At 34.0% G+C, this 18,128-nt stretch overlaps 1 protein-coding gene across 1 annotated transcript; it reads left to right on the top strand.

The window, feature by feature from the left end:
- The first annotated feature begins 4,210 nt into the window (after positions 1-4,210).
- LOC145617829 (uncharacterized) lies at positions 4,211-12,904 on the top strand. The gene is made up of 4 exons (XM_081672581.1): positions 4,211-5,046; positions 8,311-9,194; positions 10,862-11,501; positions 12,200-12,904. Exons 1-4 carry the CDS (start codon positions 4,278-4,280, stop codon positions 12,691-12,693), a joined length of 2,787 nt encoding a protein of 928 aa, XP_081528707.1. The 5' UTR covers positions 4,211-4,277; the 3' UTR covers positions 12,694-12,904.
- Positions 12,905-18,128: the final 5,224 nt, after the last annotated feature.

Genomic DNA, 18,128 nt, shown 5'->3' with positions numbered 1-18,128 from the left:
GCTACGACCAACCCCACCACCTAACTGCTACCACCGCATCGCACACCATAGCCTCACCGATTTCTACCAATTTCCGACCTCAAACCCTAGCCAACACCCAACAGCTACGACCAACCCCACCACCATACAAACCCAGACGCGAAACCACCGCGACCCGAAACCACCAACACCACCCAAACGTGAATCCACCGTAATCCACCCCAGGCAACCTAACCAGAAACCACGCCACCCAGACGCAAAACCATCGCGACCCGAAACCACCACCACCCAGGCGCGAAACCCACACGAAATTCCGACCAACCGAGGTAGTTGATTTCATTGTTGGTTGGTCGACATGGAAGATCGGGGAAGATGAAGAAGAAACGTAAAAAATGTGGGCCCTACTAACGGATTCATGGACGGAATCCGTTAGTTGGTGGTAAAATCGAATATTTGGAAATTTTGGTGGTGGTAAAGTAAATCTTTTTTTTGGAGGTGGTAAATTCAATTAAGTGATTATTTTGAAGGTGGTAAAAGTCAAAATTCCCTTTATATATAATAATGGGAATATAAGAAAATTGTTGCTATAAAATTTATTAAAATAAAAGAAAATATCATATAAATAAAAGAACATTACATATAAATAAAATAACATTACCTATAAATAAAATAATATAATAATAAAAGAACATTACATATAAATATATTCTTTGACTTCATATAATAATGGACATGTATAAAAATCGTAGTTATAATAATTTATTATACATTTTTTTTTGAGGAAAATAATTTATTATACATTACAAACAAACATAGAGTAGAAAAATTAATATTAAATTAAATGAACAAAGTACAAGAACAAAAATAAAAAATAAAAACCCCTAAAATTTTTTTTCTGTTCACTCTCTTCAAACCTAGCCACCATATTGAAATTTAAGGGCTGCCATCGATATTTATCGATGGTAAGCCCCAAATTCTTCTTTAATCTAATGTTTTTGGCCAATAAAGATCACCATCAATATGGTAATTATAGTCAGTTCCTTCATGTAGGGTTTAGTCAGTCCCTTCATGTAGGATTTAATATTGTTTGTTTGTTTTGTTTTAGTGTGTGCAGGGATACAAATTTGGAAGATTTGTCTTGCAAATTTGTGGAATTGCGCGTTTGTTGGTATAGGAGATGCAGATTTAGAAGATTCGTCTTGCAAATTTGCAGATCTTGATGACCAATCAAGTTATATCTCGATCTTTTGCGACTATACATCAATGGAGCTCCGTGAAGAACGATGCAAATAAATCTAAAATTATCCAGAGCAGTTCAGAAGCGATGCCATTAGTTTAGGGGTATTTAATTCTTGTATTGAGAATTTAGATCTCTTAAGGGATGATTGTAAGTGCCGAATGGCTACGAAAAAAAAAAACAATACATATGAAATAAAAAACATTAAATATAAATAAAAGAACATTACAAAATATGTATAAAAATAAAAGAACATTATTGCATAAAAATAGAAGAGCATGAAATTTGTCCCAATGCTTTTTTTTATTTATATGTTATGTACTTCCGGTGTACCATGCATCTACTATAATATTTTCACAGAAGAGAATAAGAAAACAAAACATTCTATTACTTTTCCATTTTTCCCTTTCATTAATTTCATCCAATAAAATTTATACTACCTCCGTTTCGTATTAGTTGCAACTTTGGAATATTTTATATCTCACAAATAATATCCAAAGTTGCAACTAATAAGAAACGGAGGTAGTATTTATTTTGCTTGACGGATATTGCAAAATTACCTATTTGCACATATGACTTAGGTTCATGTGAAAACCATGTATATGGTGCGAAGACTGCAAACTATTCTTACAGTAAGAACCACACATATAAACAGTGGCGGATGTAGTATTTTTAGTGTGGAGGGGCACTAAATAAAAAAATAAATAAAATGCTTGTATAAGGGCTTTAACCTTAGACTTTTAGTTCAAATTCAATGCATTACTGTTATGACAAAGCTAATTTGATGTTATTTATTGCATTAAAATTGTATTTAACCTATAAATTTATACACACTTAATAAAAAAAAATAAAAAAAAAAATTTGGGGGGCCGCCGGTGCCACCCTGGCCCCTTCATAGATCCGCCAATGCATATGGTATGTGCAATAAAGCTAAAAAGTACATCAAAACTTTTTTTTTTTTTTCCTTTCATTTTTTAACCTTATTACATTCATTTCTATCTTTCCCCTCTTCTTAAAATCAGTGTTCACTCCTATGTTGCAATATTAGGAGACTGTAGGAACTAGAAAGTATATGACAAGTACAAGTATAATTTTATTTTTGTTGATCATGCAATTAAAGTCCAATGATTTTTTCTCTGTTTTTTTTTTTTTTTTTTTTTTTTGTGTGTGGCAAGACTAAAGTAAATGTGTGTCACATGACATGGAATAATAAAATGGACTAGGACAAGTAAAATAAAGAAACGTGAGCATCGTGAAGTAATATTCAATAATTGTTAATGCAGCAAAGAACATTATTAAAAGAGTAAAAGGATGGCAAGGCATGTTAGATACTTTCAATTAAAAGCCAAAACTTAAATGAGGTCTCTCTATAAGCTTTTCACCTTGGTAAGTTTGGCATCAGCAAAAGTGAAAAGCATGTTTGAAAGACTGAATGATTGTATGGCCGGCTTCATAAAATACCACTTCCTTTCACATGCTTGTTAATTAATGATCTTAAAAATTAAAATACCATATACTACCTCTAATTTTTTTTTTAAAAAAAAAAATTGACACGTTTTGACGTTTTACACTATTCACATAATCTATTTTGACTTCGTTTTAGTATTAGATAAACACATAATCTTGTGAGATCTTGTTAGATTCATCTTATCTCAATGTCTATTTTCCAAATATTAAAATTTTATAATTTTTTCTAATACGTAACTAAAGATAGTTACATTTAAAAGTATGTGCTTGCAAATGTTCCTAAATGAAATGTGGCAACTAATAAAAATAGAGGAAGTATTAATCTAATTATTCTTCTAATTTTTTTTCTCTTTTTTTGTTGGCTTCACCACACAATTGATAGTGCTATATATTGTGTATTACTAAAATTGTCACAAAACCACAACTACTTATATTAACCAAAAAAATCTTCATCAGTACTGTCTTAGAGTGTTCACATGGGATCTTTTACCAAAATGGCTATTTTGACAAAAGTATTTACCAAAACAGCTAATAATAAAATTTAATTCCCAAACTAGATAAATTTAATGATTTGAAAGGATATTATTTATTTTTTATATTCCTTTGAACCTATTCGGTTCACTTTTTTTTTTTGGGTTTGCATGATGATGAAGCATTGGATTGTAAGGGATAAAGCAGGAAGATTTATGTCGATGAGTACAAAGGATAATCAAATTAAATTTGGTTCATGTTAGCCGATCCTACTTATGGGATTAAGGCTTTGATTGATTAATCGATCTAATGGTCACTTTCATAATTAAAGACTTTTAAATATTGCAAACAACACCCTAACTATAACCATTAGAGTTACTTTAGATTGAATGAAAATTTTCTTAAGGCCAGCAGGTAATAAAACAATTATTTAATACGTGTAGAGGGAGTTTATACATTAAAAGAAAGAAACCACGTTTTTTTTAATGTTTTACTCTTGCGTTATCCAGGTTTTCTTTGGCACGACAAATAGGAAGTACTACCTCCGTTACAGGTTATGTGCGACGATTTGACATAAAGCAGAGAGGAAAAATGTCTAATCGTTGCACATAACCTGTAACGGAGGTAGTATATATATTGATATTTATTAGAAGAAGAAGTCTGTGTCAAAAAAAAAAAAAAAAAGAAGACAAATAGGAAGTATATATATTGATATTTAAATGTAAACGTAATCCACACCATATATTAATGATGATATTGAATTAATATGTAGAGTTATAAACAACATAATTGATGAAAAAATACAAAAGAAAAATGAAAAGTAGACAATTGTGAGGAATAAAATAAAGTTACAAACATTGTTTCAAAAAAAAAAAAAAAAAGTTACAAACTAATTTGTTAAAAGGAATTCATACAATCTTCCTTGAAAAAGAAACATATCTTACTGGATCATTACGTAAAGAATATGAGCATGCATGCTAAGATCCCCAGCAAGCTAAGGTAGTAGTATATATAAACATGCGAAGGTGAAATCAATTTACTAATCAACCAATTTAATTGCTTTTTTTTTTTCCCTTAAAAAAACCAAATAAACAAACAAACAATTATAAACTGATAATTCATCATGTCATCCATGGAAGACTCCGAGGTGATTGATAGGCGGAAGCTTTTCGTAGCCGCTGTGGAAGGCGACGTAGGCTTCTTCGAGGAAGCACGAAACAACGAGTTAGAAAATTGTGATGAAGGCTACTTTTTGAGGCAAACCTCATCTGATAAGTACAATATTCTTCACATTGCTATCAAATATCGGCAATTTGAGTTTATTGAGAAAGTGTTTGTAGAGGGGTTGTTGCCAAGAGCAGTAACTGATAAGCTGATTTATCAGCGGGATGTTGACGGGAATACCCCTCTTCATGCTGCGGCAGAAGAAGGCTACATCGAGGTATTCGAGAAGCTTCTTGAATATGGAAATGGGCAGCCGGAGGCCAACAAGGAGGCAAAGCCGTTGGATTGGAGAGTCAAGAATGAAGATGGCAACACACCATTGCATGTTGCACTTCTGAAACGCAAGTTTAAGGCTGCTGAATGGCTGGTGAAGCAGCATTCTGAGCTGGTTGTTGTGAACAACAATGATGAGAACACCCCCTTTCATGTCGCAGCAGCATTGGGTGACACCAACGTTTTCAAAGTGCTCCTTAACGAGAGTGTACAATGGCAGCCATGGAGGTTGAAGAATAAAGAAGGCAACACGCCGTTACATGTTGCAATTATCAATTACAGTTGGGCTGAGATTCCTGAATTGTTGCTGGACCAGGATTCTGAGCTTGCTCGTGCTACCAACAATTCTAAGGAGACGCCTCTTCATCTTGCAATTATCAAACTTCCATTTCCGGGTAACTACTCGATCTCTCATCTCTGCTCTTACTAATATAATGTTGGGAAGAAGAAATAATGCCACTGTTTTATGCTCCCTCCGTCTCTTATTGATAGTCCCTTATAGTGAAAGTTCACGGGAATTAAGAAATTTAAATACCTTAAATAAGAAATAGTAAAAATACATTGTTAAGATAAATTTTAAAGGATATGTAAAAAAGTAGAGAGAAAAAATAATAAGAGTATTTAGAAATATGGAAATGCAAAATTTACATAGGAAAGCTAAATTTGCACAAATATTGTTGTAAATAGAGGGAATATTAGTAGAAAATTAATATTAATAATAGATGGAAAAAAACAAATGGGACTATCATTTTGGAATTTAAATTAGGCCATAAAGTACTATATAAGGGACGGAGGGAGTTTTTTTTTTTTTTTTTTTTTTTTTTTTTTTTTAAAGATGCTACTGCTTTATATTAGAATAAGGGGCTGTTCTCACACGTTGAAATTCGGTTCAGTTCAGCTCTTAATTTCCTTCTCTTTAAAATATTCATTTCAGTTCAATTCATTTCAGTTTAGTTTATTTCAATCAATGAGAACAAGCCCTAAGAGGAAATATAAAGGCTACGGCTACCTTGCCTTTTTGTTTTTACAGATTTAATCTTCTTACTTTTCTTCAAGTTACAAGAATCATATATATAGCAAACCATAACGTAACTGAAGAAAATGCTAACAACTTGGCACATGAAAAGCTTTAAACGGTGGACTAATATAATGTCCACTTATTACCATTAATTACATCAAGTTGTGACCTTGAGAATTACTTTATTCAATTATTAATATATACTCTGTATGTTTCTATCTATAGGTCGTACCGTCTCTATATATTTGACATACTTCTTTTTCAAGCAATAAATAGCATAAACCTTGAATTGTCATTATTCGGCTTAGGGGTGCTAAACGAGTTGAGTAACTCGCGAACAACTCGAACTCAACTCAGTCAAAGCTCGGCTTGAGTTGGCTTGACTCAAACTCGGCTCGACTTGAGTTGTTTATGAGCACGAATTGAGCATACTCTGACTCACCTTGTTAAGCTTGTGAGCAACTCGATGATATAATTATTAATATATATAGTTTTCAAAAAAATTACCATGTTTAAAAAAATGATATTTAATAAGAGTTTGTTTGAATTATCAAAAAAGAAAGAGTAAATTTTTTTTTTTTAAAAAAAGAAAACTTATATAAAGTGAATAAAAAAATAATAAAGGTCTATTATTTTAGAAGAACCAAAACGTAAACGAGCATATCTTAAGCTACTCGACTCGACTTAAAACTCTAACGAGCAAGAGTCAAATAAGGCCGTATTGAGCTTAATTAGTAGTGAGCACAAGTTGAGCACATGTAAAAAAATTTCGAGTCGAATATAGCACTTCTAAACTCGTGATCGACTCGCTCGATTAACACGCCTAATTTTTAGCTATCTTGTATTTAATTTAAACTAGGGTAGCTAACGCGCGCAATGCGCGCACATAGCTAGTCAAATCTAGAGACTCTTTCGGCTTGGTCTTAAAATCATAAATTTAGTTGTTGACATATTTAATGACAAAAAAAATATGTAAACAACTATGTTTATGAGTATACTATTATTGGACCCTTATCATGGACCAAAATAAACTGGATTGGGCGTTTTTATAAAATAGAGTGGGTTTTCGAAAACAGAAAGAAGGATTTTAATAAAAACTAACCGCAACACTTGACTTTTCACACTTTCACCTTATTCGTTTATGGTTCGACGTGAAAGGTATTCATCACTGGGTTTGGTTTTGGGGAGACACAAATGGGTGTCTACAATTTTACTTGTATAGTAGTACACAAAACTGTACCAAAACAAAAGATAAAGTGTACCACCAAACCCCTGATTGCCTTCCTATGTGCATGTCAAATATATAGGCCCTACGCGCCTAGATGCACTCATAACTATGTACGCCATATGTTTTCTTTTTTAATGAAGATCATGAAGGTTGATGACGATATTATTTTGGGACCTCCTTTAATTTATTGATGATTGATTTCCCAACTTAATGAAGATTTTAAATATTAATAAAGAATATAATAATACTATACAATATATATAATTTATATTTACCCAGCACGATCTAATAAAGACAAAATTCAAAGAACATACATTTTAATATATATAAGCGATGAACATTATGTCACAGATAAAAGTACATTACACTTACAACCAAAGAACATGAATGTACATTTACAACAGTTTATCAAAAAGATATAATAAAAAATCATTATATGATATAATAGTAGACATATGAAGAAACACATGGTGTTAATAGTTTTTAGTAGTTTACAAACAAATATAGAGTATATCATGTTTTCTGATAAAAAATATTATGTAACAATGTGTTCTTTCACTCTAGGTATATGTTCATTTTGTTTTAACATTATGTTCTTTTTAATAATAGCTATATGTTTATTATATTTCTATAATAATATGCTCTTTTGGCATTTTGTTTTAACGGATGTACAATGCGCTTTGTGGAGGCGCCTTTTGAAACCGGACAGTTTTGCAATGGCTACAATAAAATTGTAGCCACCATAAGAATGAAATCTACACCCTTGATTATTATGTAAATTAGGACCGTTGATTTTAATTGACCATAAAAATATCCAAAAAAATTTCTAAAGTTTTTCATTAATACTCTATACTCCATTGATGATTTTCTGCAAAGTATGAATAACAAATCAATCCACTTAACATGAAATCCATCAATTAGTGCAAGAACGAACATGGAGAATTATGGAGAGGAATATTTAAATAATTACGAACTGTTGTATAATTATCCTATCTGATTTCCATTCGTAAATTATCCCATGTATAAAATTGTATTCGTTTTTGAAGGTCATCGGTTGGCAGTTTTCCATTGATTGTAATTGGTAATACTTTAATCCTATCTATAAGAATTGTTCCTCCATACAAATTTATTGGAGATTATTTAGGTTAATAGGTTAAAGGTTGAATACTTGAACTGCGTAAATGGCAGCGACAGTTTTTTTTTAAGAAAAGTAGTTTTAAGAAAAATTTTATAATTTAGAAGTCAATATATGAACGGACAAGATTAATAATTAATATTTAAACGGTTGAGATTAAAAGTAGTTACAATGGCTACATTTTTTATGTAGCCATTGAACAGTCTTCCTTTGAAACCACCGATTAATTGAAGATAGTGTCAGAGTGATGATAGTTTGTTTTTTATTTTTTTTTCAAGAGGCAATCGTACAAAAACTGGAAGACAAGATTAATCATAGATTCTTGGGGATATCTATGGAGCCGGATCTTGAAAATGCTGTTAAGCATGGAGACGTAGGGTTTCTTAAGGAAGCACGAAACAGAGAAATTGAAAATGGAAACTATTTTATGGGGCAAAACTCTAATGGAGACAATATCCTTCACATAGCAATCAGATCAGAGCAATATGAATTTATGGAACAAGTTGCAAAGATGTTGTTGCCAAGATCAATAATTGATATGCTGATAAATCAGAGGAACAACCACGGTGACACCCTTTTTCATGTTGCAGCTGAGGTTGGCAACGAAGCTATTTTCAAGCTGCTACTTGAATTTGATGAAAGTGGGAAGTGGTATGTCAGAAATTCAGATGGCAACTTGCCCAATCAGGTTGCTGTTTTAAATATTAATTACAAGCTTCAAATGTCAGAAAATAGGTTTGAAGTTCTCCCTCACATAGCAGGACTTATAGGATTGCTCTTAGAAAAAGATAAAAGTGTGGCATGTTGGCATGATGAAGGAGGTTTGACCCCGCTGCATAGAGCATCTTTCATCCCTGATGCTGCTTTCAGTCTGAAGCTCATCGAAATGATACTTGCACATTGCTGGGAGTCTGCAAAGGAGGTTGATAAAATTTTTGGGAAAACCATCTTACATTTTTTGATAAATAGGGTATATGGCTACCATGAAGGCAAAGACCTGCTGCAATTTATTCAACGAATTGATTCCCTTAAGGATGTCAAGGATAAAGAAGGAAACACACCACTAGATTTAGCTTGGATATCCAACTTTAAAATGGCGCGACTTCTATTCCATTCCTCCACTACAACATCTCACGCACAACAACGGATTCATTTTGATCAGGTTAGCTAGCTTTTTCGAGTACTAATATTGTTTCAACATTGCAAAAACCTCTTTTTAGGATGACTATTCAATGGCCACAATAAACTTGTAGCTATTGTAATTAGTTTTTAATCTTGGCCCTATATTTTGAATAATCAATCTTGTCCATTCATCCAATTGACTTTAATTTTTAATAAGAAAAAAATAAAAAAATAAAAAACAGTTTTCTTGATTATGATTAAAAGAAACTGTTTTCAGTTTCTAAAACAAAATACTGCACTTTGCCATTAATTGACGCATATACTTGTAATTTACAAGTTCAAACGATTCTCCCATCTCCATTAAAAGACAATTACTCACCATTATATATTAGTAGGTCCATAATATTTGCATCAGTTTATCAAAAGAATGAATTCCATCAAAGAAGAAAAAGGTAGCAAAATAGAAGTAGATCGAATTAGAAGATAAAAGTTGTGAGATTTGTCTCTAATCTTTAAGAATTAAGAAACCAATCATTTGACATTAAAGATTAAAACAAAAATTGAAAACAAGATAAATTATAAGTTTCATCAATTCATCCTTCGACCAAAATTTCTAGTATTATAAAAGTTGTGAGATTTGTCTCTAATCTTTAAGAATTAAGAAACCAATCATTTGACATTAAAGATTAAAACAAAATTGAAAACAAGATAAATTATAAGTTTCATCAATTCATCCTTCGACCAAAATTTCTAGTATTATAAAATTTGATTTTTTTTTTTTTTTTTTTTTTCTACTCCAAAGTTTATTTTAAAGTCAACTAAATGAATGGATACGATCAATTGTATAAAATAGAGGGTTGAGATTCAATAGTTACAATGGCCACATTTTTATTGTAGCCATTTGAAAACTGTCCCCTCTTTTTATAACAAATAAATTCAAGTTTTTCTGTTTTTTTTAAAACATTTGTACACCGCATAATTGTTTAAATTAAAGGAAATTTTGACAATTACCACCTTCTATTATGTCCATTTTAGCAATTACCACCTTGTATTTTTTTTTTTTTTTTTGAAAAATATCATCTTTTATTTTCAAAAATATCAAAAGTTACCACCTTCTCCACCACATGACGTCATGTGGACCCTACCCTTTACCTTTGATTTCCCTAATTTCAACCCTAATTTGTTGTTAATTTGATTTGCAAAATTACAATCATAAACCCTAAAACGCATTGAAAACCCCTAAATTAAGATGAACAACATGCCTTTCTTTTGGGAATCATTGTCATGTTGCAGCAACCACCAATAATTGTTCGTCAATTTGGATTCAGAAGAGTGAATTGAAGTGTTCTGATAATTTTGGGGGAAAAAAGTGAGAGGAGATATGAGAATCGAGGATAGAATGAGAAATGGGAGGGAAAGGTAAAGGACTAAAGGGTGGGGTCCACATGACGTCATGTGGTGGAGAAGGTGGTAACTTTTGATATTTTTTAAAATAGAAGGTGGTAATTTTTAAAAAAAAAAAAAAATACAAGGTGGTAATTGCTAAAATAGACATAATAGAAAGTGATAATTGTTAAAATTTCCTAAATAAAATTATCATACCTTATATATATTTTTGTTCTGTATTAATTTTTTGTTTATTATTGGTCAATTATTAGTCTAAATTGAAATAAATAGTATAACATGGTGATGACTTGTACAATGTAGATGAAAAAGAAAAGGAGGTGGACATTGGAAGAATACGGAGTAATAGATGGAGTAAATATCCAGACTATAAGGGAGAAAATATCTAAGTTTGGAATAAATTTTTTGTCCTCTCGAGATTCTAAGAGAAGAAATGTGCTTCATAACTTGATGTGCTTAGAAAGAAGAACTCCTATTGAATATGATGAATATTTGGATTTCATCAAACAAGTTGTTGGCATAAATCCGATACTTAGTGCTCAAACAGATATTAACGGGGACACTCCAATTCATATTCTCATGCAAAATTCTCCTGATACAAAGATTCATCGTAGCACTACCCAATCTTTAAATCGATCTGATGTTACATATACATCATTGACTAAATCATCTCTTCCATATGAGTTAATGGTACCAAGTGTGACGGCTTTTGTAGCTGCTCAAACTCTAGCCGAGGAATTTGGTTATGATTTTAAGTATGATGATCCATGGTTGGTACAGAATGTGGAAGGAAATACACCCCTTCATGAAGCACTCAAAGCAAATCATATTCTACCTGCTTTGCAATTGATAAATTTTTATTTGAATACTAGCAGATCAACTTTTGGAATGAGTAACAAACGTAAAGAAACAGTTCTCCATCTTCTAGTAGGAAGCTCCTTGGGTAAGTATTTAATTATTTTTCTTAAACCAAATTACAAATAAAGATTCATCGTAGCACTACCCAATCTTTAAATTCTGATGTTACGTATACATCATTGACTAAATCATCTCTTCTATTTGAATTACTACTACCATGCGTGTTCTCTTTGGACAAATATTATTGCAAATTGGGGAAATTTTGGTAAAAAGTTACCGAGTACTCCATAATCTTAATGGTACTTGAAAAAAGCAAATGAAACTAAATTAAAATTGACCATAAGGGACGAGAGAGTAATAGCCTTCTTTTTTTTTATTGGCTCAAAGTTGATGGTTTTTGTGACGCTCTAAATTAAAATAACTCCAAAAAGCCTAAATTATACTTCCTCCGTTTTCTTTTACTTGCAACACACCTTTTAGGCACGCAATTTTAGAACATGATTAGTGAGGGTAAATGAGCGATTTTATCAATATAATTTTTACACGAAGATTAGAATAGAGTTAAGTATCATTTGTAAAAATTATAATGAATAATTTATCCGTTTGCATTACATAAATTCGACCTCAAAACACGTGCCATAAGGCTGTGTTGCAAGTAAAAAGAAACGGAGGAAGTATAAGCATTAGAATCCATATTTGATTTATATACTTCGTATTCATTAATTAGAGTATATGTTTATTATTTTGCATTTGGGGCCTAATCAAACACGATGGATTATTCAGTGAAGTGGTCGGGAGATGATATAAAGAAAGTGCAAAATGTAAATGAAGAGGCGGCGATCAGCCAAGACCAGGATGGTCTAACCCCGATCATGAGAGCGGTTCAAGTTGGTCACATAGATGCAGTTAAGACATTGGATGATCTTAACCCAGAAGCGTCCAAAATTGTTGACAATAATGGTCAGACACTGTGGCACATGTTGGTGAATCAACCATCATCCAAGACAGAGGAATTTGTTGATGATATTGGAAAAAAACCTCATTTGATAGATCTGTTAAAAATCAAAAACAAGGAGGGGAAAACGCCATTACATCTGGCGCTTGAATCTCGACGCTTTACCCATGCACGTCTTTTTCTCAAGTGCTCATATGATGAATGGTCCCCTGCAAAAAAAAATAAAATGGATGAAGGAACTTCTAGAAATACAAGACGGAGATGGTATCACTTCCGGCGATCGGTTAGCATCTATTTCAGATCTTCCGCAAGATGTAAGTAAATCTATATTCTATACTATATGTTGTTGTTTTAGCATATCGTTGTGACTTGTGATCAACTAGTTAAATTTGGTTTTGAATTCAAGGGTGGTATGGTATCCAAAATAGTACGGAGTAGTACTTTTGTACTGAATTTTAAATAATACGGAGTAGTACTTTTGTACTGAATTTTAAATAAAGAGTATAGATATAATCAATTTGATTAATTGAAAACTATTTTTTTTTTGTTTGTATATTAATTGGTTGATTGTATTGAAGGACATAAATTAAATGAAGTATCCCCTCAAAAAAAAAAAAAAAAAAAAAAAAGTATCTTATCAATTTTTTTTTTTTTACATAATTGAAGTAATTGTTTGCTACTTTTATTTAAGTATATTTATGCTTTATTGATTGATTGATGTTTTTATTATATATATTTTAAGGAAAGGGATGTTTATATCTTTTTAGGCGCAAACCACAATCTCTCCCTTCACTCACCTATATACTTTGGGGTAATTCCAAGTTTCTCTTCTTGATAAACAAGAAGTGTTTCTCATAAGGGTAAATTTGGAATTCTTAGTTGACGGAGTGAACCTAACGTTACCCTCTTTTCAACTTACTCCCTTTTGCAATTCACCCCCTTTTGCAATTCACCTCTGTCGTGACCAAGTACCTAGAATATAGTTCCCACCTCCGGCGATAAATCGTCGACAGCGGGAGCTAGACCAATTAGAGGTGTCGATCAATTAACGGCCAACAGTAGGAGTAAGCTTCAATGGAGGAAATTGAGTTTAAAAGGAGGAATTCGAACTTGATGACGGCTTCAATGGAGGAATTCAAGCTCAATGACAGCTTCAATGGAGGACGGTCACCCTTACCCTTTGGGGTTGACCATGCCATAAATTTTACCCTTTCTTATTGGGTTTTTCGTTTGATTTTGGCGGCGAAGCCGCCTATGTTTTCCACCGATAATGGTGGTTGCCCCCGGTGTAGACGAAAGAGGAAGATGATGGTGTCGGTGGGGACGAAAGAGGGAGGTGATGGTGGAGGTGGAGGTGCTTGTTATCGGTGGAGGTGGAGGTACTTTTTGTCGGTGGAGGTGGAGACAAAGCTGTAATGGACTAATGGAACGCCGCTAACGTTACCGTCTACGTCCTCTTCAGTATTCCACATGACTTGCTTCAATGGAAGTCACAGTCAGCATTTATTCTGCTTTAAAAGCCATTTGTTTACAATTCCCTAGGCATTTTTATTACACATTTGCCACTAGAGAAACACTTCTTGTTTATCAAGAAGAGAAACTGGGGCTCCCCCTATACTTTGATCATTTAAAAGAATAACTTGGATCAATTATGTACATTTAATGCAGTTGGAAAAGCTTTTAAGTGAGGATCCTATAGAGTTGATGGGTTTCCGAAGTGTTTATGGTATTTCTACGGTAGAGATGAAAGACTATGTGAACACGATGGGCGTAATAGCAGCACTTTTGACAACAATAACTTTCACAGCAGCATTCACCGTTCCTGGTGGAGCGGTCCAAGATGATAAAGATGTCAAAGACAAACATGCTGTAGGGACTCCACTTCTTGTTAAATCGGTAGCATTCCAAGCTTTTATGTTCTTTGACATACTGACAATGTGCCTCTCAACAATGGTCTTGTTTTGTCTTCTTTGGATCTTCGCTACGGGAAGTAAACGCAAGTCGGTGATATTAATGGATTGGAAAATTTACATTAAACCACCTTTTATAACACTTTAATTGCAAGAAACCACCTTATAAAAATTTTTTCGCAAAAACACACCTTAATCGTAAATTTTTTTGCAATCACACACCTTTTCCCGGAAATTACCCATTGACTTGGTTTTCAGGGGTTGACTCGACCATGAGACGCCCTAAAACCGCTAACCCTCCCTTTTCCCCAGCCACCCACTTCACGAAGGTACGAGAATTGGGTTTAGGGCTTGAGGGTTGGGTTTAAGGACGGGAATTGGGAAAGGGAGGGGATGAGGTCGTCGGCGACGAAGGAGGGAGGTGGTCGCCGGCCACTGGAAGTGGGTGGCTGGGGAAAAGGGAGGGTTAGCGGCCCGGTTTTAGGGCGTCTCATGGTCGAGTCAACCCCGGAATACAAGGTCAATGGGTATTTTCCGGAATAAGGTGTGTGATTGCAAAAAATTTTACGATTAAGGTGTGTTTTTGCGAAAAAAATTTTATAAGGTGGTTTCCTGCAATTAAAGGGTTATAAAAGGTGGTTTAATGCAAAATTTCCTAATGGATTTTAGCATCTTACTGCTCTTAATATCATTCTACACAACTCTTGTGTCTTTCATGGCAGGAGTGTATGCTACAACCATCAATGTTAAACCTTGGATTGCTATCTACACTTTGGTAATGTGCTTGTCGTTGATGGTGCTCATGCAAAAATATCTTGTCATCAAGTTTCTTGGACCTGTTGGTCCAATTGTGACATCTGCCGCTCGTAAGTATTTTCGATATCTTCGTGATCTTAAATTGTGTAAGAAAGTGAAAGATATGGTTTGTCATGCCTCTAACACTCCTCATCTCGATTGAGCATTCAGACCATTTGATCCTATATGCATGTAACTTGATAGTATGTACATACTTATGCTACTTCTATTTGTTTTTATTTGGGATTGTATAATAATAAGTTTGTAAATTGTAATTGTATTGTATTGTATTGTACTTGTGATACAACATTATTGCTGGTTGTAATCTAAATGTTAGATGGCTTGATATTACGATGAAATTATGTTGCCTTCAATTCTTCTTTCTGAAAAACGTTTGAGCTAGATTAAATAGTAAATTAGTAATAATAAAGAGTAGAACCATAGTTAGAGGCCTTAGCGGCTTAGCCCATACACAAAAGTCATACTTACGGGGGCTCGATCATGACTAGGAGGATCAGCACTCCTTACAGTTAGTTGGTCAGCCAAGTTTAAAAAGTTTAGCACCAAAAATAAAAGTTACTCTTCCGTTTACTCTTTTTCGTTGTTGTTGCTCAGCACTCAACTCTTTATTATCTCCTCATGAGCCCCTTATCTCACCCACCTCAACAAAACTTACTCTTCATTTACTCTTAATGAACAAGCTAAGTAAATGAAGTTAATATCTAAACAAAACCCAAATAAGAATAATAATACGAGACAAACATAAAAGAAACCTATAGGAGTAGCATACATAATCCTTCTTTCATACAAGAAACTATTTTCTATCAATTGGCATGCAAATTTGTTACAATTATTACAGCAATGCTAAACGAAATGTGCTTGTATTTGATTTTTGTAGAATAATTTAGAGTATGAAGACTAATCTCATGGTTGTAAGATTAATTTGCTTAGGTCGGACACATGGCTTTACGTGTCAAGTATTAATGTAATCTTGTAATTTATCTTGTGTGTGTAATATCTTCATGAATCCTATATGTATTGCTTTTGGTTCAATCGGTTTACGACACCAAATGAATACGGGTTCTTGGAATGTGTATTGCACTAAGTGGAAGTTCAAGTCTTTGTACACTTTCATTTATGCAAAAGATTGCCTTTTATGATGATGATGTTTAGCAATGAGTCTAATGTTATGCTCTAAATGGGGGAGGATTGTAGAATAATTTAGAGTATGAAGGCTAATCTTATGGTTGTAAGATTAATTTGCTTAGGTAATGGTGTAGCAAATTAATTGACAATAGAGTTAAAGCAAAACTGACTGATTTGTTTCTCGATCGGGTTGTTGTCATTCGATCGGGCCCGTATGCAGTCATAAAGTAGAAAAGAAAGCTTGCCCGATCAATCGGGTGGTTGATAGCCCGATCGGGCCCGACCTTTTGAGGGGGAACGCTGCTAGTTTTTGGCAGTTACTTTTCTTAATTTGCTTTATGTATAAATCACTACTAGAAAACAGGCAAATAGCGACGGATTGGTTCCGACGGATACATTATTTCGTCGGAAAAGTCAAAATTTCAGACGGATTTTTAATTCGTCGGAAATTTCCGACGAATTCAACAATTTCGTCGCAAATCCGTCGCAAATTTCCGACGGAATAAAAATCCGTCGGAATGGATTTTAAATTCGTCGGAAATTTCCGACGGAATTTTCCGTCGGAATATATATTTTTTTTTAAAAAAAATAAACCCAAATTCTAAAAACCCTACCATCATTTTACGCCTCTTTTCCTCCTCTCTCCTCTCCTTATCCTTTTTCCTCTTCATTCTCCCTCCTGTTCTCCTCTCTGTCGTTCTCTCTCCTCTCGTTCTCCTCTCCTCTCTCCTCCTGTTCTCCTCTCCTGTTCTCTTCTCCCTCCTTCTCCATCCTTCTCTCTCGTTTTCCTTCTCCATTCTCGTTTTCAGCCTCTTCTCTCTGTTCTCTCTCCTCTCTTTCTCCGTACTTTCCCCTCTTTCAACCACCACACCACGGCGTCAACAACAACACAACCACCGTCACCAAACGGTCTTTTTCTAGTAGAACGTTCATGATGCCGACGAGTTTGGTTTGGTGGTGTTCAAGACGCCGGTGAGTTTGGTTGGTGGTGTTCAAGTCGATTTCTCGCCAATTTTTAGAAATAAATGGTTTTTCATGTCAAATTCGACCCTAAAACTTTAGATCTAGAGTTTTCAGGTTCGAATTTGACCTTTAAAACCCAAATTCGAGCCAATTTTGGGGTTTTTTGGGTGAAATTCAAGGTATGTACCTTTTTTCTTACTTATTTTTGTTTTTTGAGATTTTTTTTTAATTTTATAGTGAATTGTGGTTGAATTGCGGTGGTGGTGGTGGACTTGTCGGTGGCGGTGGTGTAGATCTAGGTTAGGGTTTTGGTGTTTTAGGTGCTTGGATCTGGGTATGGGTTTAGGTTAGGGTTTGGCTGTTGAAGTTCGGGTTTAGGGTGTTGGGATTTTAATTTTTTTTTCTTCTTTTTTTTGTTAATTTTTTCGGGTTTCGGCGGTAGTTTTAGGTGGGTTTCGGCGGTGGTTTAGGTGGGTTTCGACGGTGGTTTTAGGTGGGTGGTGGCGGTAGGTCTGTTTTCATTTTTTGTTTATTATTTTTCTTTTTTTTTTTTGTTCAGTTTTCAAAGAATTTTTTGGGTTTTAAGTTTTCATTTTAATTTTTTTTGTTTGTTTTTTGTTAATTTTTTCGGGTTTGGTGGTAGATCTGGTGGTTGTGGGTGGTGGGGTGGTTAGATACGGGCTGGGTGGTGGGGTGGTTAGACACGGGCTAGGTAATTGGGTTGTAGATCTGGTGGGTGGTGGGGTGGTGGTACGGGTTAGGTGGGCTGGTGTGGGGCGGTGGTGGCTGGTGGTTGGGGTAGCTTTTTTTTTGTTTTTTTTTTAAGCATTTTCCGACGGATTTTCCGTCGGAAGTTTTCGACGGAATCATTTTCCGTCGGAAAATTTCCGACGGACTTTTTTGTACCAGAAAACTTCTTCCGATGCAGGAAATCCGTCGGAAT

The sequence above is a fragment of the Chenopodium album genome, chromosome 26, assembly GCF_948465745.1.
Source record: "Chenopodium album chromosome 26, dcCheAlbu1.1, whole genome shotgun sequence".
NCBI classification, from domain to species: domain Eukaryota; kingdom Viridiplantae; phylum Streptophyta; class Magnoliopsida; order Caryophyllales; family Amaranthaceae; genus Chenopodium; species Chenopodium album.
The sequence above is the reverse complement of the archived record's forward strand: the minus strand, read 5'-3'. Positions and strand labels throughout refer to the sequence as shown.